The following is a 24,066-nucleotide window of genomic DNA, read 5'->3' on the forward strand; positions in this document are numbered from 1 at the left end:
TGGATACACGGATGGAGAGAATGATTATTGTACTAGACATTTTGGCATTAATGGAAGCATTGCTCTGAGTTCCTGGTTACTATTCTATCCTATGGTTATTATCTGACTGTTGATATGCAATAATAATACCACACCCCATGGGGTAAACAAAAACTTCCATTGAAGGTTGTGGACATCATTAGCAAACTTCATTCTTGTATCAGCATCATCTGCAACTCAAATAAGTTTATCATTGCAGTCTGCCCTAAGTTACTATGCATAATTGTTGATAGCTTCAAGTGATGAAGCTCATTGTCAAGATTCAATTGGTTATTGCCTAATAAAGATCTGAGATTTGTTGCTGGGTTTTTTACCCCCAAGAGGGAGGTTTTCCCAGGGTATATTGGTGTTTATTGTGTACATTGTCTTGTTTTCTGTTATTACTATCTAACTGCTACAGTATGATCCTAAAATTAACAGGACTAGCCTCTTCTCCCAAAGAACAAACACTTAATGAGGTATACAAAACAAGGCATCCGTGAGGATGTTTTCTTTTGAAAGATTAAATGCATTGACAAGTTTGATTAGTGTAATGTACGGAATTTGATATGGCCCAAGATAAATACGTTAAACTAACAAAATTCTTATATAACCTCAAAATAAGGTAGTAATACTACTGTCCATGCATAAAAAGCAAAGAACCTTCTAAACAAAAATAATGAAAATGCTCTTACTGAAATTAGAAGCTTTTTCTAAGTTGCCAATATAAAGGAAATAAATAAATACTAAATTACAAGAAGTAACAGAACTGAATAATCTATTTCCAATTAAGATTGAAAACGTAGACAAAAAAGGACCCTAACACCAAATGTAGCAGCTCACTACCTAGGATGCTAGCCCACAACGCATAAGTCCTCGCATACTGTTGTCGTTCTTCACTAGTCAGCTCAAACTTTCATAGAATATTCATTTCAAGTTATTAAATCACCCTAACCTGCACACACAAAGACAAGAAAAATGTTGGGGGCTATTTAAGGGTTTGCCTAGTCAAAGCCCCATTTTGGTTTTTCGACCTCTATGGACAATTAAGAAGAAATGATAAATAAAGCATTTGAATCCTAGTTGCATTAAGGATTAAAAGTAAAAATAAAATAATTTTTAATGTTGTTAACCCTCATCTATGGGGAGAACAACCATTGAATATGAATAACATTTAATATCAAAGATAAATAGATATATCTCAATATGAAAAAATTATTCCACAACAAATGAAGAACAATAATAGAACACAATAGAGAGTATTACCAATAGTCGGGGCTCCCTTATAATGCTCGTGAATCATTTGGCAATAAAGCACAAGCTTGGAAGATTCAATTGTTGCAAGAGAGATAATGACAATAGCCAAAAGCATTTATTTGAATATTGCAATGGTGGCTATAGAGATTTTGGTAGAGTTTCCCCAAGTGACGGAGAGAGAGCTACTTGCTAGAGTGTCAAAAGATGCTTGCAATTATTTTGAAAAGAGGAGTTTTTTTGCTTGAATGAGACAAAAGGGGCACTACTTTCTCATTCTAGTGTTAGAACACATGTTGTAAATGGTCCACTTGGAAACTGCACTTTTGAATTTCAAAAATTCATTGGGCGCCAGTGTGTCATGTAGACATCTGTGCACAATGCTACCATCCAAGAGAATTTTACTAAAATTGAGAGTGCAAGTCGGTAATACCTTGTGCTCTTTAACTGCAGGATAAAATCTTTCATGTGGAAATATTAAAATTTATCATTAATTTTCAAAATCAAGTGGGTTCAAGGAACAAGTGTGAAATTGTACAAGTATGCAATTTTTGACATTACATTTTGCCTCCACTTTAGTGAGTTGATTGCACTAAGAAATAAGCTTAGACTAAGGTAGACAATATAATACATAAAAAAATTATATTCTAAAAAAGGATATTGTAGAGGACATAAAAACTTGCCAAATGAGTTGGAGATGCCCTAAAGTTGAGTTTGGCGAAGGTCCACAATATTTAGTGTAAAGTCATGCAAGATTTTATTGTTAAAATGCAAATCTATATATTATCTTGCAAAATTGAATGAGTCAGTTTTCCAAAATCAAAAGAAATTACTACGGAAAGAATAATGTCTCAAAGAAGAAGATTCAAAAAAATTTCAAGAAAGGGGGTGAATATGTGCCCCCAGTTTTTTTGCCACCTCTTACAAGGGATACAATAGAAAGCATAATTCACCCTAAGGAGAAATTATACCATGTTTTTAGAAAAAAATAATTATTTATAAGCATGGGCAGCACTATGCAAATTTTCCAAATGTTTTAAGCATGTATATATATTTTCATTGCAATCTTATTATGGTAATATGTAATTTGTTCTTCTTGTTGTATGGTATAGCAAGGAAGAGAAAGTAATGCCCTTTGTATGGACAAGTAAGGGAGAAATTTTTATTATGAATGAGAATATAAATAAAAATAGAGCTTGTGTCATGTCCACTTTCTAAATTTAACAACTTACTATTTATAGTAATCCCAGTTATCTAAAATAGTCAATCACAACCTTCAAATAAACTGGGAAAGTCTAACTACCAAAAGGAATTCTTCAAATCTGAATGAATGGAAATTAATTTGAATTGTTACTAATAATCAAAAAAGGGGCATGAGTTTGGAAATGGAAAGAAAAGTTTGTGAAGGAAAATAGTTGTTGTTAAATAAAGAGAGAGAAAAGGATTTTGGAATGGAATGTTGAAAGGTGTTTGACAAATGGCAAGTGAATGATCTAAATTTGAATTACAAACATATTTCCCTCCTGGGCATTGGATTTGGGCACCTAGTTTGAATTCAAAATTATTCTGGGGTTTAAGTATTGTTTTGGCTCCAGTTTCATTCATTCTATCTTATCATTTCAACAAGGTTTTGTTGTTCTTTTTCAGAGACTAAAAAACCATTGAAGGAGTGATCTTCCGGGCTGATAAACAAGGGGGATAGAGGCTTGCAGGTAGTGTGTTTACGATTCTCCAGTGGCAATTACATTCAGGGGTTGCAGTTGTGCTTCAAAGAGACTTTTATGTGGGTTGTTTTGTAAGGGATTGTAATAGTTAGTGTGTTGTAGTTTCTTAGTTCATTTTCAGATTTGTATTGCTGGTAATAACAGCATATATTGTTGTTCTTGGCTGTTGTTAGACATTTATTTTCATGCATCTTGCTATTGCGGGAAAGTGTGAGTTTGGAGAGTATTTTGGATTTTATAGTGGATTTGTGAAGCTTTGAGCTCCATTTTTGGAGTCTATTTTGTAATGCTTTATGACAGATTTGTAGACTGTCATAAACATATTTTTGCATGCTGTTATAATGCCAAAAATTTCTGCAGAATCTTCTTCTGTTTTTATGAGGGTTTTAAGTGTTTATAAGTTAATTGGTGCAATTTTTGGCAAAGCCGATTTCATCATTTGGTTGCAAATTGTAAATCTAAGTTGGGTTATTAGAATTTTGTAAATCTGATATAAAATTGCAGCAAGGGTTATTACATCTCGAGTATGGAAAGTAGAACACCATAAAGTTGGATATCCACTTTTAGCAAGGAAAAAGGCATTACATTGATGGGTCATATGACCACCCTTATGTGTTTTGCACAAAATTTCAACACAACTATAACATGTACATAGCTGTAGTACGAGGATTCATATCATTTCAGTTGTTATAGTGTCATGTCCCTAACTCAGATTGCAGCCCTTATAAATAATATTGATAGTGGTTTTCAAGGTAAAGGGCCGACCTAGCATCATACTCCCACCACATTAGAGGAATCACAACCTTGATTATCAGATCACAACCCCTATTAATGTTAAAAATAGGCATTGGATAACAATTCATTATGGAGGCCGACTCAAAACTGATAATAAATATAATTGCTTAGGACCAACCAATAGGAAGGACCCTAGGTGATTTTCTTCTTGAACCCCTCCTCAGGGTTGCATTGTCCTTTCTACTGAGTGGACTCGCCTTTACCTTTGCTCTTGGCAGTAAACACCTGTTTCACACTAGCCATGTCAACGCTTCTACCAAACTATTGTCTCTTGCTACAATAGCTTATTGCACAACACATCAAACTTCAAGTCAACATTGGTGGAGGTAATTTTAAGCATCTCAATAAATTGTTCGTAAGATCTAGGCAGGCTCTTCAGTGTGATCATGACCATATCCTCTTCCTCCATCTTGCGACCAATAACCTCCAACTCTTGATCTTCGTACAATGTTCATGTAGTGATAACATGTTCCTGTAGTGACATCTTCTCATCCATCATAATTGAGAATAACATGATCTTCAAAAAGAACGCTCGGCTCCTGTCGAATGTCTCATGAAGATTCTTCAAGTGATTCCAAATCTCTTAGCTTTCTTGCATAATGGCACTTCTAGAATCATCTCATCAGTGACTGATAACTTCAGCAACATAACAGTTTCTTGGTTACTGTCATAACCCCTCTTTGGACATTGGATTATGGTGATTAAATAAATAAGATAATTAAAACATTTATTAATTAACATTTAATAATATTGGAAAATCGTCTCATTTATGAGACTTCACGATTTTCCTCTAAAGTGAGAGGGTTGTCATAACCCCACATCCTAGTGAAGTAATTAATTATTGATGTTAATAGTAATATTAATCATTCATTAATATAAAAATAATATTAATCATATCAATATTAAATATTATTTTAACACAATATCATACCCAAGAATGTCCAAGATTATTAAATGAATAACGGATTAGGGTATTAGATGCAGTGTGATAATACGACAAGGTGGAAGTGGACAATAATCAAGGAACGAATGTGAAGGACACCTAAAAGTGGGTGGAGTATTCATAGGAGTTAATTATGTAGTGCAAAGTTTAGAAGAAATCCGTATTATCGAAGAGACCCAGTTTGATGTTCTATAAGATGTCAATATTTAGCAAGTCGATTGGCTATAGAGGAAAGCCATATTTCCGAAGACAAGTGTGTTCCGTTACAGATCCTAGTAAGCCTACAGTATTATTTGATGCCAATATAACTATTAGGAATAGACATTGAGGAATCAATATTAAGTAATTGAGGAGCCGAACATATTCGGATGATGAGATAAATGTGCCACTTTAGTAAGACCGATCAGCAAAGATTATAACTTGCGATTTACCTACTCTCCTTATCATAGTTTAAAGAGGAACCGATTGAGGATTAATAAATCTGAAGTCCATAATTATTACCGGTTAAACTCTTAACCATTAATCATCGGTTAATGAAGAGCCACGATTAGACAAATAATAAAGAGGCCCGATTAATGAAAGGATATGACTGTTCCAAATTAAGAGATGCACCTGATCAGCATTACACGATATTTAATGGAGGTTAACAGATTTGCAAGGGGATAGGAATAATGGATTGGATCAGAACATAACTGTTATTTAGTTACAGGTAGTAGCACCTTTGTTCTTTGTGGTATGCACAGGAATGTGCTTAATATATATATTCATAATATATGGAGCCCGATATCATCATTACTAAGTTACCGGTACGTCTAGGTTTTGACCTGGATTCGGGTACGATTCGAATCAGATTCAGATTCAAACTGGAATCCCTATGGAATCGAACAGGGTTCCTGCATTTGCCCTCTGAAACGTATCCGCGTTTTCAACCATGAATCCCAACGTATTTGGAATGACATGGCGTTTATTTTTCGATTCTGTGGCGTTTTTGACGAGTCAATGTCGAATGTGGATTTCGAGGGGTTTTTTTAGAACAGATGCAAGCATAGACGACGCCGCAAGGCGACGCACAACGAGGGCAGACGAGGGGAGGTGACGCACGATGAGGTCAAATGAGGGCAGACGAGGGCAAAGTAGCCACCTCCCAACGAAGATTCACTCTTCCATCCATTCGAATAGCTTCTTCCCGACGGAGATAAAACCAAAGTTGTGTTCGACGGAAGTGTTTTAACTTTAATTTTAGGTTTTTAATTTACAAAAATTTTATTAAATTTAATATCGTTTATTATTATTATTAACATTAAGAAGCTTACAATTATTTTAATGAATTCTATTGTTTATTAAATTTAAACTTAAATTAGTTATATTAAATTATATTAATTAATATTAAATTAAATATTATTTAATATTTATAGTTAATTTAATTATTTTTATTATTATTATACATGTTTTATTTTATGAATGACCTAATAAGTAGTATTTATATTAACAGGTTTTGAAAAATAGTGATAGGAATATAGTTTTACTTTTATTTTGTTAATATTTATTATTAATATTTAACATGTTTAAAAACTCAATAATATCAAATAACTTTATATTAATATGGTATTAAGATAATAGTTCATAAACTTATAAATTTAATATAATATAGATTTATATTATTATGACATTAAAGTTTTAGGTATTAAATATGTATATATTTATGATTTCATATGTTTATTAAAGAGGCGTACCCAAAACGTACCCAACCCCCTCCAAAAAAATTGACGTATCCGCATACCGAAACTACGTACCCGTACCCGTATCCGTACCCGATTCGGTAACTTAGCATCATTATGTAGAATTTAATAAATTTAATAATAATAAAGCTGTAATTATAATTATTATATAGTGTTAATGATATAGGTGGGAATATAACTCAGAAATTATTCTTTTAGACTGATCTTCAGCAGACTTATAAAGGAAATTCCCAGATAGGCAAATTACATAATATTAGCATAAGAGGGAAGTATATGTAAAGCCAATATATAAGAACATAAGAATGGCAGACCAGATCTGTTATGTGTCAGATCTGTCTTCCACATTACTATATTTACTTATTTATGTATCTATATAATTAGAATGATCAATGAGGGATAACATAAAGATGGATAATAATAAATATTAATATAATAATTATAGTTAATATTAATATAATAAAAGTAATTATTAATTAGTAAATTAATAAATATTTATTAAATCACCAAAACAAAGTATTTATTAATTAATTGATAATAATAAGTATTTATTAATTAAAAATTAATAAATGTGTAAACGATTTATAAATCAAAAATAGGATTAATTATTTAGTATGGTACGACAGCTAGTACTTGATAGACTAAAGAAAAGGTAGAACATCCTAGGTTGGATTCATTTTAAGATAGTTTTGTCTCTTAATCGATTCAGTTAAGTTATAAAGATATTGGAAATTGATTAATTACGATTAAAACTGTCCTGAACCAAGTAGGGGACATTACAATTACGCTCATCAAACTTGGTCTAGTCATCGCCTGCTGTTGTAGGACGAGATTCTTTACCCAGAACAATCTAGTCAAAGCACCAGTACTCAAAAAATTGAAAACATCTACTGCTTCCAAGTATTGTAGTTCTTGTTGTTGAAGCGCTAATTACCTTCCAACATGATGTTGGTCAATGACGCCATCCCTCCCATTTTCTTATGCACAAAAAATGAGGCAAACTCAAGCTTCAAAAGAGGCAGATTTTTTTGTCAAAAATCTTCAACAACAGCTGGTACAAACTTCAAAAAATCTGATTTCAGCTCAAAATCAGTCAAACCACTCTCGCACAGATTCTAAGGCACAAATTTCTGAAAAACCCAGAAATTTTTTCAATCCCCTCTTTAGGATGCCCATTGGTTGCTCAATCAAGACCCTAGCCTTGTCAACGTTTCACAAAGGCCTAATGAGACAACATGGTAAAATACACAAGCAGGGCTTGGGGCAGGAATTCCAACATGACCTCTGACCTATTTGGACTCAGAATAACCACTTTCACCTTTAGGGAAAACCCTGCTAAGTCACCCAACACTGCTTGCATCCTATGAGGCCTAGTCACTAGTAGCCCTTTTCTGAGAGAACTTTCACCATATCTTTTGATTCACTGACACAAGGAACAGAGTGAAACCATTTTGGGATACCCTTTTGGAAGTTGTAAAACATATGTTAAAATCAGGTTGGGGTACTTTGGACCAAAGTGCTCAAAACCTGACTGATACAGTCCTACAAGAGCCCAATTAGGCCTCCATCAACACTATAGCCACCTCTTAGACACTCCACTGAACTGTACAACCAATTTGGAAGGTAAGGGAATGACAAAAATGAATGGATTTCACAGGTTTTATGGACTCCTTGGCTGTTTTGGTACCAAAGCCATCAATGTGTCTTCCAACCTTGTCAAACCGACCTAATACATAGTGATATTAGCCCTTCCATTGCTCAAAACCCCACTTGAACTCCTCTGCAAAAATGGCTCAAAACCCATCTGGACCATCCTCATACCCATCCTTCCACCAAGTCTTGAGTCAAGCCGTTAGTGGAATGAGTAGATATGCATTATTCTTGTTAAAACCCTCCAAACCTAGGGTTTCAGACCAGTCTGGACAAAACCGCTTGTAGAATGCACAAAACCCAATGAAATCAATCCAAACTGGTGCCAAATGAAAGGTAACTCAGAGGCCTTTCCAACAAGTCCAGCCTTGAGTGTTAGTTCATCCAAAATAGAGAGTTATAAATCAAAGTGCAGCGTTTTTCAGGAAATTGCAGAGAAAATGTTCATGAATTGCCTTCAAACTTTGAGTTCTCCGTACAGTATCATCAACCAACCCCTTCTCAACATCTGAGGGGTCTATATATACACCAAAATCAACGGCTATAACCACCATTTGAATTGGTTAGCCGTACAACTGCCATTTGTGTGTTAAGTGGCTTGACAACATTGAAAAGTTGTCAAGCAACTTGTAGAAAAATTGCTCATTTTGCACAAAAGCACCAATGACCCCTAAGAACCTTGAAAACATGTCAACTAGGGCACATGAACACCAAATACATAAGAGGCACTCCCATACCACACTTTGGGAGGCGTTGACCTAGTTTGACCAAGACAGTCCTATTTGAGTACATCCAAACAAATTGGCACCAAGGCCTTACAAAATGAGACAAAACGACTCCAAAAGTTTGAAGATGGTCCTTGAGACCTTATTACATCCAATATGAACAACAAAACATGAAATCAAAAACAAACACACTGAATAGGCCCCATGGACCCAACTATGCCCCTGCGCACCATCTCTCCACTTTATTCTGATTTTCTATTTTTGTAAATTGGTTTTACTTTCTTTGCATACTTTCTAGACTCCCCATGAGCATCACATGGTTCTTATTAAGCCTAGTCAGCAACTCACCTTTCTTTATTATTCTAATGATGGGTCATTGAGTGTAATCCAGAACATTGATGCAAACAAAAATTCATCAGGGATACCACCAGTTTCTATTCTACGAAACTGAAGATGACCAAATCTCCATAAATCAGACTTTTTAGTTTGTAAGAAGTAAATCGGAAAGATTGTACCAGGCAACCCCAAACCTAATGTTTCTGGTGATAGATCAAGATAAAAATACAAAATAATATAAAATCATCAGAACTAAAAGAGGTAAGCAACTTAAAGTCAACGAGCATCAAATGCGTATAGAACTGTATTCTCTTTTGTGCATTTATGTTCATTGTTCTGCCTGCATAATATGAAGCTAGTTCAAGTACACATACATTTAAAGTTTTATACAAACTTAAGGTCCAATTAAATGCAAACTACTGCATATGTAAAGATGTGTATTATACAGTCACTACACTTTATCATACACCAATGCATCTATTTAGACACAATTATTACCTGCTCCGAATGACAATGCAAGGCATTCCTATGCATTGAGCTGCAGAAACTCCTGCTTGGGATCCTGACAGAAGGATGCAATTTTGAAATTGTGTATCAGCATATTCTGCTCCTGCACGTAAGGATGCGATTATCTTTTTTGACCTGGCAGCAGCATCCAAAATAAGAATGTGACAAATAGTGTGCCAAGGGGCTTATCTTCACAAACATATAGGAAAGAAACAAAAAAAAAGTGACATTTCTTATGTAGAATACAGAATGTGCATGTCTTTTTAAGCCAAGAATCTGGTAATGGCGATACAATTAGACTCTAAATGCTATACATGCATGGCATTCCACTGGGCACCTGTAGAAAAGGTCAAGGAGGCAAAAGCATCCCACAGGAGCAGCTTTACAAAATAAAATCCTACTAATGTCCACAAATTACTAGCAATGACATGCTCATGACAACCTGGAAGAAGAGGTGCATTCATCTACTTCCTATCTAGTGCATAATGACTAAAATTATCACAAACACACATCTTAGCGTGGCCTAAGTGGAAAGAGCAGGTTAAATCCTTGTTGTAAAATGAAAAATTGAGTTTAAATAGTTTTTTAATAGCTATAAGATGAACATAACTTTTGTAAATCACTAGCTATAATGTCCACATTCTCAGCAGAATTGAATTGTGGGCATTTAGCTCAGTTTGCAAGTTTTCCCATAAGCTTCTTAGTGAGTTGGGGAGAACTCCAAACTTCTTGGAGTGCTCTGGGTTGGTTAGCGGTGACTTTGGTATTTGGAAATGAGCTCAGTAGGCAATGTGGATTAGTATGACACTTTCAGAAATGAATTCCAACTTTTGGTGGTTTCTCCAAACTTCTTGGGGAGCACTCTATTTTTAGTAAGTCACCTATTTGGCATTGATTATCATCCTACATCTTTACTATCATCTCAGTGTGATCAGATTTGATTCTCATGCCGTTTCAGTGCTTTGTACAACTCAGATAAATAATTCAAATGTTCACTTAAGATTCTAATGTTAAATATTTAAATGACAACTTAAGTGTAATATCTTGTTGAAACGGTGATGAAGTGTTTGTTTAAGTCAATGCCTAAGAGAGACAAGGGGAGCCTTTGCACATGAAATATTATTGATATTTCAAAAACATCTTTTTGAATGTAAAATGAATTATTATAATTTTAAATTATACAATTTCCTCCAAAAAGCTATACAAGGAGATGTTGGGGCTCATTTTGAATATAGCTTTGTGAATATGATATTGTTATGCTGCTGGGATGAACCTGAGTTCTTCCAAATCTTTTGAGGACGAAAACCCTCTCAACATTTCTAGTTGCAGGGACGAAAACCCCCAAGCTAGCTACTGTGACGTTTCATTCAAAGATCACCATCGTGCATCAAAGTGGTGTTATAGTTTGGATAGTAGATATGTGAGTTTTGATGTGTTTGAGATGTGATTTTGATGTTTTTGATGATGCTGGTTACTGTTATATTTGTTGAGCATTTGAGGGGCGAGAGGAGGTAATTTTGCTGCTGCTAGGCCATTCTAATTCCAAACCAAGCCATACATCTTTAGCTAGTTTCTTGAGCGGTATATATTTCTTGAGTTTAGTTCTTGCCTATGCTGTTTTGGAATTTCTTTTCACCCATCTTGTAGGCCATACAATCTTGAAGGGAACTATTGTCAAACAAGTAAGGCTATACACTCTATACTGCAAGGCAGTACCATCATGAGGAAAGGTGTGTGAATAAGGTTGCAGAAGTGCCTGGGGTTTGGTGGTTTCTCCAAATTTCTTCAATAGCAGTCTATTTTCAGTAAGTCACCTAGTTGGCTCTGATCAACATCCTACATCTTCAGTATCATCTTGGTGTGATCAGATTTGATTCTGATGTCGTTTCAGTGCTTTCTACATCTCGGATAAAATTATTTCAATATTCACTTAAGTTTCTAATGTTAAATATTTAAATGACAACTTAAGCATAATATCTTAATGAAAAGGTATTATTATAATTTTAAATTGTATAATTCCCTCCAAAAAGCAATATAAGGAGGTGTTGGGACTCATTTTAAAGATAACTTTTTGAATGCGATATTGTTCATAGTTTGCAAACTCAGACTCGGAAAGTACTTCACAAGACCAAAATTTTTGACTCACAACTTAGAGAGAACTAAAAATTAAGATTTCTTAAAAAAACATATATTTTTTGCAAAATTCAATTACAAAATGTATTAAATTAAAAATTGACATCTCAAAAGAGAAAATGCATGGTTTTACAAACAAAAAAAATGAAAAAAATGTGTTTTAACTAGTGTTTTACCCAGGTAGGCATTTTTATCTATGTTTTCCTAAGTCTAAAAACTCACAATTTGAACTTGTAAAAACTTGTGGAGCAAAAACATAGAGGGTACTCACAAAGTTTGCAAACTATGATATTGTTATGCTACTGGAATGAACTTGGGTTCTTCCAAATCTTTTGAGGACAAAAATCCTCTCAATATTTCTAGTTTTGGGGATGAAAATCCCCGTAGCTAGCTAGTGTGGTTTCATTCAAAGATCATCATTGTGTGCAAAGTGGAGTTACAGTTTGGAATGTAGATATAAAAGTTTTTTATGTGTTTGAGATGTGGTTTTGATGTTTTTGATGATGCTGGTTATTATTATATTTGTTGAGCACTTGAGGGGCGAGTGGAAGTGATTTTTCTGCTACTGGACTGTTCTAATTCCAGAACAAGCCATACATATTTAGCTAGTTGCTAAAACGGTATATATTTCTTGAGTTTAGTTCTTTCATATGCTGTTTTGGAATTTATTTTCACCCATCTTGCAAGCCATACAATCTTGAAGGGAACTATTGCCAAATGAGAAGGCTATACACTCTGTACCTGCAAAGTCGTACCATCATGAGGCGAGGTGTGTGAATAAGGTTGCTGAAGCGCCTGGGGTTTGTTGCTGATTTCACTTGATATGGAGATGCCTAGGTCTTGTTGGAAGTTTCCAAGCATCATTTGAGTGGAGAAGTGATCATATGATGGGATCTGCTGATGTTAATATTGTTGTACCCACTGCACCAACATGTATTATTACTCTATTTCAGACTTGTAAATGTCTGACTTCTTTATCAGTCTGTTATATTTTCTTTTTAATATTTTGGAAAGTAATTGGTGTGAATATGGGTTGTGCATTACTTGCAGTTTCAGTTGGGTGTGCTCTTAGTCAACCTTACAGAGTTTTCTTGGACTATGACAGTAGCTTTCAATTCTGATTTTTCAAATATAAACAGCAGCAACAAAGCTTTTAGACTTGCAACATCGATTTGATGATAACCAGATTGTTGTTTGGTGAAGGTACATCAGCTTATGTTCATTGTTGTCTTGTTGGGTGTGAGCTAGATTGAGTTTACGGGTGTTTTCCTTGCTGATCAGACTATTGCAACGTGTTCTCAGAGCCTTTCCAGACCTGTACCAGGAAATATCTATCATCCATCAAGTTATCATAGTACTACTTCATAGCTGGGTTGTTGGGTACTTGTTTTTAGGCATCAATTTGGGGTATCGCAACAATTTGCTTTGCATCAGCTCTTATCATCAGTCCTCTTATTATGATATTCATGATGCAAATGTACTAACATTGTAATTCTTTGAAAGGTCATACCGCTGAAAGCAATTATTTAGAAGCATTCAATGTTGTAACAATGGATGGTAGTATTGCCAGTGACTTGCTCTTATTATTTGCTGATACTTACCCCACTGAATAAACGGTTGGTTGTAATCACTCACCACTAGATAATTGGAAGAAGCTTGTTTTTATATTTCAATTTTGTATAAACTTTCCCACTACTTAACTGGATGTTTACTTCTTTTAGTATGGCATATGCATCCCACTGAATAAGTTGTATTGGTTGGCTTGCCACTTGATGCTTTCCTTTCAGTTGCCTATTTTAGTTCAATTGTAATCTTGAACACCATATGCTCTCACATTGCCCACTCCAGGATCTGGGTGATCAAAATGTGGAAGGGAAGATGATTTGCATCTCTATTTCAGCTTATAAAAGTTTTAAAAAAATCAAGGGCGGCTATTACATTGGCAAGATAAAAACTTTACTTGCTCTTCTAAGAGTATCATCAATTGTCAAGATATACAAAAAATCTGAAATAAATTCCTAGTTAAGGGGAATAGTCATACTGACCGTTCAAATATATTTCTGGCTCTAATTTCAGCAATGTAATTATATGTAAGGTTGATCAAATATCGAAGTTATATCCTACCTAGTCTTGTACCGTCAAATCCCCTTCTCAACCAATGAAGGGTTACTACTTGTTCAAGAAAAGAAACTTCTGAACAAAATTACAATGAACCATGAATTAAGATATTCTTTGAGTCAAGCCAAAGGCAACTGAATGATAGTTCAGCTAGTGTATGAAAAAGGCCTATAACATAGGGGCATGTGCTAAAAAAATATGAATACTCATAGATATAGGAAATGAGTGACCAATTGCTAAGTAACAAACTTTTCAATCTTGATCAACAATTCCTCAATGGAATACTTGGAGAGATTCCTTGTCTTCTATATAACCTTTTAGGTGGGAGTTTGAAAAGATCAATTAAAGAAGCAAATGCTAAAAATAGTTTTCTCTATTATTTATCTGGTATCATCTATATAGTGTTGAATGTGCATAAAACCACGATGTGTGATTACGTCACAACAAGTAGTTAACATCCTTATAACTTGGTGATGAACAAACAATGCAATATATAAAAGAGATTGTAACTCTAGGTGGGTTTTTTCTGTTAATGAGTTGTCTTGAGAGAAAAGAATTAAAAAAGAGAAATCTCATGTTTTCATCTTCAATGTCAACAATATTAATATATCTAAAACTAGTATAGTGCTAAGATTTCAAAGAGCCTCTAGATCTAACTTTTATTCAGGGGCATTCATCTTTGAAGGCTAGTCAAGAAGCTTTGGATTTGTTTATTGGATAAGAGTATGACAGAAACTCAGATAATGAAAAAGAATGTTGCAGTAATAATATTTAACTTTCCAGTTAGTCTTAAATTTTATCTAGTTCTTCTCCAAGTTTACAAGTATATATTAAAAAAATAAATCAAAATAGTTTATATCTTAGTAGAAATATTCAAAATTGCACAAAATGCACAAAATCAAATTGTAATGCAAGAGCATCCTTGGCCAAAAACAAACCGGTATCAGCCAAAAATATTTTGTTCTTTTAAGTATTTTGAATGTTTCCAAGTTGTTTCGCAATGAAATGCAGCAAGCTTGTAGCACCACATCTCACCACATTTGAATTTGTTTATTCAAGCTTCATATCTATCACCACAAGCGCAATCATTTGTATCATGCCACATTCCATTTCAGTTGTATATCTTGCGTTGCAATCTAGAACATACGCTCTACAACACCTATATGTTAATGTCAAATTTCAAGAAGATTTGATCACCACATCTATGCTTATCATCACGGGGACCTGAACCAAACTATGCATTAATGACAGTACCTTGTTTTGGACTAGTGGCAAACATTTGAATTTCACACCAATTCCTAAGTTTCCTAAATTGAATGAGCCCTAACATGGGTCATGTACAAAACCGCATTGCAGTTAAAGGCTCCTAGCTCAAGGTGTAGCATCGAAGATCAATTTGCATGTTACCATTGAGCACACATGCTATAAAAGATGATGCATCCAATTCCAGGGCCAACTACTAATTAAAATTAATAATATTTTGACAACCGAACATTATTACATTCCCCTATGTTGGTGTAATATATTTTCATATGACATCATTTTACAATGTACATCCACCTATATAAAAGAAAGTCCAATAACAGTTGAGGGCAGCAACTGTCATGACCCCTCCCTAAACATTATATATATAAAATCTAAATGAAATTATTATTATTAATTAATATTTATTAATGAAAGATTAATTGAAATTATTATTCAAATATTATTTTTTAATTAATATTCATTAATAGTATTATTTTGAAAAAATTTCAAATAAGAGTAAATCAGTATTATTATGAACATTACTTATTCTATAACAATCATGGATGTAGACACACAACTAGCCAGCCCACCAGATCAATCCTTCATAAGAATCACATACGTAACAACTGATGATATAGAATGAAGAGATCTTTCAGGATTACCGTGGATAATAATACATATCGTAGCTATGGTGCTACCAACCCTTCATTAACCACTGATTACTATGGATTAGTCATGGGAATACTTAATTTAAACCAAGGCTGTCACTGTCTACATAAAAGAATATCCAAACAGATTGGAAGAATATTACTCGCTGGGGAAATAGGAACAGAATGGAGTGGTTGTAAACAGGAATCGATGAATGAATAAGCAGTGATGATTACAAACTATATGTTCATAGATTGATTAGTCATGTTCACCGATCATAACAGAACAATGAAATCATTTATAATAGACATCTCTCAACTATGTTGTATACAATAAACAAAAATATAGATTAGATTAACTACACAAATATAATTGACATTAAGAGTTAATTGGACAACGATCAAGTCTTCAAACAGAATTACTAAGAGAAGCCACCTTTAAAGAAGATTGATTATCAACCAAATTGGCAGCAATCACTAAGAGTGTTATTGGTATAATGAACTGATGCGAATGAGGAAGATGTGACTTATCAAAGAGGTGTGACCGTTAAGAGATGAGAAATAAATGAAGAATCAAATACTTTCAATGAGGGGCATAAGAGGTACGGTAGAAATAAAGAAGGAGAAATGAATATTATCTGCAGCACCGATCAGAGAAGATCAGAACTGTTATTAAGTAACAAGCAGTAACATCCCTGTTCTAGGTGGTATGCATAGGGGATGTGTCTTAATAAAGACTGCTTAATATATGTAGCCCGATAATGTTTGTATGCGGAATTTAATAATAATAATATTAACATAAGACTACAACAATATGTATAATAGTAATACTAATATAAAGGCATTCCTACTTAATTTCACATAATGTGGCAGACCAGATCTGACGCATGTCAAATTTGTCTGCCATCACAACCATTAGGTAGAATAATGATCAGTGTTTTGGTAAATGGCAGTGCTAGTAATTTATATTATAGGAAATATAATTGATTTATATATATATATAAACAAGGGTTGATCAAACAAATAATATTTTATAAAGAACTACTCTGCAGTAAAACATATGGTTTAATACTATCTGAATATATATATATATATATATATATATATATAATTAGTAATTTAAATGAATAAAATAAATCTGAAACTATGAGTCAGATTGAATTATCAATTCAATAAATAGATTGAATATATATATATATATATATATATATATACGTATGTATGCAGTATATATATATATGCAGGATATATGTATGTATGCACGATATATGTATGTATGTAGGATCAATAATAGTAATTAAAGAATAGGTAAATGTAGACGTAAATTATGGAATGGAAAATGATAATGAATTGTAAAATATAATATGAATAATGTGACTATATGATGGAGGCTATAGGGAGGAAATTCCCTTAGCCTAATGGAGGGATTATGATAATCCCTGGTAGGCAGTATATACTGAATATCTATATGCATATATGTTATGGCTTGGTTGACAAAGTTCATCCAAGAAGAGATGGATCTGGCCGGTCCTCTTTGGTAGACTTGGATGATGAGATGCATCATCCAAGGCAAGGAATTGATCATATATGATGGTCCTCCTTGGTATGGCTTGGGTGTAAGAAATTACATCCAAGACAAGAATCGAATTAACCTTCGATTTCTTGGTATGGCTTGGAACCAAGAAGGCGAGCTTCACAGCGGCCTAAGGACATGTCCCAGTACTGCACTCGTATCCTTTTTATTAAATAAGAATTGAGATTAGTGTTAATTAAGTAATTGAAGTTTAATTGCAAGTTAGATTAGTTATATATATACATTTTTGTATTCTAACAATCTGTTTTGTAGGATAGTGATCTCTAACTAGTAGGGACATTATAGTGGTATTAGAGCTTTGATCCTGCCATCTTGTAGGGCCTTACTTGTCTTTGGTGCATAATTCGTGCCTCGGTATATTGCATCACTGTGTCACACTGTTGTGACCATTTCACACATCGCCCCATTGCAAATGGGGACCCCTGCCTTTTTTTTACTTTTTAGGGTTTGTTTTCTTGGTCTTTTAGGGTTTTGTCGGTTAGCCTTTGCATTTTAAGTGTCGCCAAGGGGATCATCTGGATAGCAGGTTCTGCTTGAGTTAGGTCAAGTTGGTGAGTGATGAAGTCTGGAATGTCCTAAAATTTGGCTAAGTCTGGAATGTCCAAAAACTAGATTTTGCAATATAACTCCTGGAGGTCTGAAACCACTCTAAAACATCCTGAAAGTATATATGGAATATAACTTAAAGTATAAGAAAGAAGAAAGATAGAGGGAAATGTCCTGATGGAGAGTTTAAAAGGTCAAATTTCGCTCCTGACCCTCAGAGAGGGCCCACATCGAAAAATCGCTCCAGACCCTCAGAGAGGGCCCACAGCGAGAAATCTTATAAGGGTCATTGCTAGCCTTATTTGGTCGATTTGTAAGGTCAAAAGCATGGTGAAGGATAGAATGAACATAATGAGGTATCTAGACTTGATCAAAGATGATAAATTGAAGGAGTTTTGCCCAGGAAAGGAAAAATCGCTCCTGACCCTCAGAGAGGGCCCACAGTGGTTTTCTTTGTGTGCACATTTTTTGACCTTTCTTGGACATGAACTTTTATTCATAGCAAAGAACAAGATGACATCTTCCTTGGCAAAGTGATTTTTAGATGAAAAGTGAAACATTTTGGTCCAGGAGGCAAAAATCGCTCCTGACACTCAGAGAGGGTCCAGAGCGAGATTTTCAAAAAATGCATGTTTTCTTCAAAATGGTGCTAACGCAAGGTTAGGATAAGGTGAAGAGACCTCCAAAAACATGATGAATATTGTTTTGCCTTTGAAACTTGATGATTTTGGTCAAGAAAATGAAAAATCGCTCCTAACCCTCAGAGAGGGCCCAGAGCGAAATTATTGAAAATCCTCATTTTACCTTGCGACAACAAAGCGAGTTTGGATGAGATGGATGAAGGAAGAACATTGCCAAGTGATGGATGAAGTTTCAATGAAAAATGGTGGATAATCAAGCTCAAAACCAAAAAATCGTTCCTGACCCTAAGAGAGGGCCCATAGCGAGATTTTGATTTCCTTCGTTTTGCAATGAAAAGAGACCAAGTTTTGATCATAAATGGAAAATAAAGGACTTTCTCCACCCGCCTGAAGAAGTTTTGACTAGAAATGATGAAGGACTTTGTTGAAAACAGAAAAAATCGCTCCTGACCCTCAGAGAGGGTCCAGAGCGAAATTGCCTTCAAGGACATTATTTCCTTCAAAATTATTGATGAATTAACTTTATAGTGCAAGGAAATGGATTTTGGAAGTGACATTGTGAGTTTAACAAACAAGTTTAGGTGGATTCCAGCTAGAAAATGAAAAATCGCTCCTAACCCTTGCTGAGGGTCCAAAGCGAAATTGACATTTCCACCTATTTTTCCTCACACAAAATGTCAAATTTGAAGTGCAACACATCAACTGGATATCAATTTACCCTCCAGGAGATTTTCAAGTCAAGATGTTAAGTATTCAAGGCTAAAATTAGAAAATTGCTCCTGACCCTCAGAGAGGGTCCAGGGCGAAATCATCACAGAGTTTCATCAAGCCTTGTTCTAAAAATTCATACTCTCCAAATTGCATTAGATCGCCAAAATTGCTAATTTTAAGTCGTGGGAAAATCAAACTTTTATTTTGGAGGCATTTAAAATTAATTTTTATTAAATTAAAATTGAATATAAAGCGCTCAAGGCCTTATTTTTGCTTTTATTAACCAAGTCGGCCTACTCTTTTGAGGTTTTATTTATTACTTCACCTTTTGTTTGACAAGTCGGCCTAGAGGGAGTAAGGGGTAAGCGCTCTATATATTAGAGGAGTTTTGTTTCACATTTCAAATCATTCATTCATCCTTTCCTAAGTGCGAAATTCGAAAGCAAGTTGGAGGTGCGAAATCTAGCTTGTTGGAGCGAATTTCTTCTAAGTGTTGAAGGCAAAGGAGGTTGGAGTCTATAATTTTGAAGGCTAAAGGAGGCGCAATTCATCCAAGGGAGGGCTATGATTTAAACTTTGCCTAGCAAAATCCATTTTTCTTGCATCATTTTCAAGAGGTCTTAGAGTTAAGTACTCAAGAGGAGGTATGGCGAAATCATCTTAACACCCTTGTTCAAGGTTTGATTTTTAGACATTTATTTAGAAAAGTCTAAGTATTGCATGGTTAATTAGGAAATGATAACTCTAGATTTATCATGAGGTTTCCTAATTAAAATCTTAAATCTTCCTTTTAAGTCTACACTTCAAGATATAATACTAATTGTGAAATGTTGTGTAGGTGTCAAGATGGCGACTCCAAAGGCAGGAGCATCTACTAGTCGCCCGGCTCTCACCAAAGAAGATCAAGCAAGGACAAGGGAGACCTCCTCCAGTCTAGCATCGACAAGGACGGCCTTCTTCGGTCAATCATCATCAGGAATGGCCTTCTCCAATCAAGCATTCCAAGGCAAAGTTCATCATCATCCTACACATCAAAGACAAAAGAAGTCAGAGCAAGGGTTCGTTGAAGAAGCAAATAGTTTCAGAAGAGTTAATTAAAGCTAGCTTCTCAGCAACATCAAGTTGAATATCTACCAAGTTACAAGTGTCAGATGAGGTGGTATCCTAGTCATCACTCCTCCAGTCGGGTTGGTCCAATTCAACATGTCCAAATTCAATGTACCTAACTCATGAGAGGTGGCACAAACTTCTATGTACCTACCCCAACTATCTATTGGTCGAATTTTCCAGAGAAGACGTGTCCTAAAGATGTAATTTTATCATTGGTCAAGCATTAAATGTTATGTAATGGTTGTAACAAACCCTAATTAGGGTTTTCATTATTGAATCTTGGCCATTGATCTCAAATTGACCTTAGCCATCGAATTGTATTGTGGGCACTATATAAGCCCCGACTCTTCATTTTGTAAGGGAGTTAGAGAGAAGTTAGTGAATAGAGAATAGTTAGAAGGTGATTAGAATAGCAATTACAGTAGAGTAGAGAGAGAAGGCAAAGATTGTTGCCAAGATGTTGTTGTAAAAGACTTGTAAAACTTCATTGAAGAAATGGTGAAATTTATGGGTCGATTCGACAATTTGCATGGTCTCTATACTTCTCATATTTGATTTTATGTTATTAGATGAGTGGAAGAAATGTGCTTGATTGATGGTGAAATTCGTATATCCATACTACTAGCAGTTTGTTGATTGCAGACTTGCCTTGTGTAGTCAACTGGAATCATTCAGCTTAAGCTTAACTTCAATTGTCGCTTCTTCATTGATATGCATCAGCGTGATGGTGTCTATGCCTGTAGTGATGATTTGAGCATCATAAAGCTTTCTTTCGAAGATCGCACTAACCTTGTGGAGATGGTCCTGGGATGTCAAAACAAGACTTAGTTAGAATTTCATCAAAGATCATTCATTGCTCCTACATTCTTAGTATTAGAATTAGATCTTTTCCTCGCCCTTGTCCTTTTTCCTTTTTTTTTCAAATCTAAGCCGGTAAAATCTTGTGATTCCAGCAAATCAGACGTTTAGGTCGTCAAGTTTAAGTCCCCTTGTGATTCCAGCAAAATCACATCACACCACAAAGAGCTTATCCACACGTAGAGATCCTACAGCAAAGAACCTTGAAGTCATCCCGATTGATCCTTTTCGCAACATCTTCAGCATTCGGAGACTTTACTCAAGAGAGGATAAGGTACCCTTGGGTATTTTATTCTGTGTTTGATAGTGTACAAAATACACATCAACACACATGCACTAACATATGCTTTATGTCTTGGATATGCTTCGCACATGATAGATATGTCTTCAATGTGTTATTCCATGTACATTTTAATTTTTAAATGCATTTCCCAAATGATGCATAACTTAAACAAGGTTACTTCTGGATTGATATGTTTGCAAAATGCTTTCTGCATATGCAACCATTATGTATGCTTACGTGCGATTGCTTCCTATCTAGTGTATGCTTGTTCTACATAAGCACCTCTCTCATAACCACATACACTCACATATATGCTTCGTGACTTAAGAGAATTTGTGTGCATGCTTCATACTTTATGTGCTTCATAACTTAAGTAGACTCGTGCTTATGCACTATATGATTCATGCGTTACATGTATTTCACTTGTATGTTGCATACCTTAATTGTAATCACTTATATTACACGTATGCTTCCCACCTTATGTATATTCATGTGTATACTCCATGTTTTATGTAAATGCTTCTTGCTTTATATGTTTTGGATTTACATCCTATGTATTCGTATGTATGACTCATGTCTTATGTATTCATGTGTATGCTTGATGTATTGGGTTTATACATAGAGTGTTAACTCTGTATGTGTTTCATATACATGCGTTGCACCTCCATGTGACACGTATGCTTCATATCTTATGTTTGCCCTCTCGGGTGAATAACTTAAAGCACAAAGATAAAACACATAATGCAGAATAATAATGCCATAGATATCAGATGTAATATAAGAGATGTTATTCCATTCATAATTGTCCATTACAAGTTATATTCCGAAGTATATAAAGATACCGAGGGGGTGCGAGCGCCAACCGTCGCACCGCAACTGCCACCCCTCGGTTGCCAACTAACCACGACAATTACACATAATCAACTAGTCTTATTTTCGTGTACAATAATGCCCCCAACATCATCCCCCCCAAAAAGAAAAGTCGTCTCCAGACAACTGACAACAAAAATGGAGACAATGCAACCCATACAAAATATACATCAGAAAAAACTGAGGGGGCTGGGGAAGCGTCCCTGAAGTAGAAGGATGAGAGGCTGGTGTCTGGGCCGCCAAGCGGGCACGAAGCTCATAAACCTGTTGAGTACGTGCAGTCACATCCTGCTCCGCCACCAATACTTTCTCCAAAGCCGTCTTCACCATATGTGTAGCCTCCAGCAACTCCTCTTTGGTATCCGCTGTCGCCGTCATACCGACCAATCAAGTCTGCAACAGGCTCCTCTCGGTAGTGACTGCCTCTAACTCCTGTTGCACGAGGCTCCTCGCACTCTGCTCCGCCAACAGGCAAGTCTCTACCTCCACCTTCTTTGTGCGGGCCATCTTGAGCTACGCCAACAACTGGGCCCTCTCTGCTGCCTACGAGGCCTGCTGAGTAGCCACATCCCTCTCCAACTCGACTCTAGCAGCCTCGCGGACCGCAAACTCATGCTGTGTGTGCCTTAGTGCATAGTCGGCGTCCTTGTAGACCTACTCAATCTCTCGGACAACTGCCGTCACCGGACTCTCCACAATGGGCTGACGCACCATCCAAGCCTAGAGCATCTCCTCCGTCTTAGTAGTCGGCCATCCCCGAGACTCAAAGCATGTAGTAAAGGCTGCAGGGCAGCCCACCTGCATAAATCGTAGGGCCCTCTCTAACTCCACCACAACCTGTTGCAATGCTCGCATCTGGGCAGTGGCCACCACCCGCCTACCCCTCGACACCATGTCAGCTAGATAGGCCTCAACGTCCTCCCCCTCCTGCTCCGAAGGCTGTGAAGTCTCTGGCAGAATTGACACAACCGCATCCTGCTGGTATGAAGGTACCTCCTCCGTCACTAGAGGTGTACCATCCCCCTGCTCCTGCTCTTGGATGGCAGAGACGACCTCTCTTGCCGCGTGCCCAACTGCTGGTACATGTGTCTCGCCAGAGGAGTCGTCCAAGTCGACTACCTTTACTCTAGTCTCCCGACAAGGTGAGAATACAACAACTCCCTCGGGTTGTACCAATGTCATCTGAAATCGCTGTGTCAGCCAGCTCTCCATAGCCACGACCGATGGGTTGGTACGCATTTCTACGACCGGGGGATGGGTCGCTGTCATCGACTCTTCCAACAAAGACGCAGAAACAATCACCACTGCCTCAGTCCCCACAACGTCCAACCGCACCTTAGGCTCCGTATCCACCACCTCCCTCAGCCCCTACTCCTCAGCGACCACTACCCGATGCGGTGACTCCTCCATCCCCGACTCTGCCTTGTCCTCTGTAAGTGTCGGCGTGGTTGGCCTCAGTCCCGATCATGCTACCTGTTGTTGGATGGGGCCAAGTGTAACTGGCGTGCGGCTCTGCCCAAAGGCCGGAATTCAGGTGCCGCCCACTCCAGATGATATCACAGGCGTGCCCATCGGTAGCAGGGGTGGGGCAAAAAGGACCCTCTCCTCCGTCGCCCTACTGC

General features: G+C 36.1%; 1 protein-coding gene across 4 annotated transcripts in view; it reads right to left on the reverse strand.

Annotated features, from left to right (window-relative positions):
* Nucleotides 1-24,066, reverse strand: part of LOC131041143 (CBBY-like protein) — a 222,487-nt gene that overhangs the window by 37,103 nt on the left and 161,318 nt on the right. For 2 of the 4 annotated variants that reach the window (XM_057974142.2, XM_057974126.2), the window contains one exon: nucleotides 9,680-9,823. In XM_057974142.2, coding sequence (XP_057830125.2) covers nucleotides 9,680-9,823 — 144 coding nt within the window. Of the gene's footprint in view, nucleotides 1-864; nucleotides 974-9,442; nucleotides 9,522-9,679; nucleotides 9,824-24,066 lie in introns of those variants that run through there. The other 2 variants (XR_009104974.2, XM_057974134.2) reach the window with 2 other exon arrangements.

Source organism: Cryptomeria japonica, chromosome 11, assembly GCF_030272615.1.
Source record: "Cryptomeria japonica chromosome 11, Sugi_1.0, whole genome shotgun sequence".
Classification (NCBI taxonomy): Eukaryota; Viridiplantae; Streptophyta; class Pinopsida; order Cupressales; family Cupressaceae; genus Cryptomeria; species Cryptomeria japonica.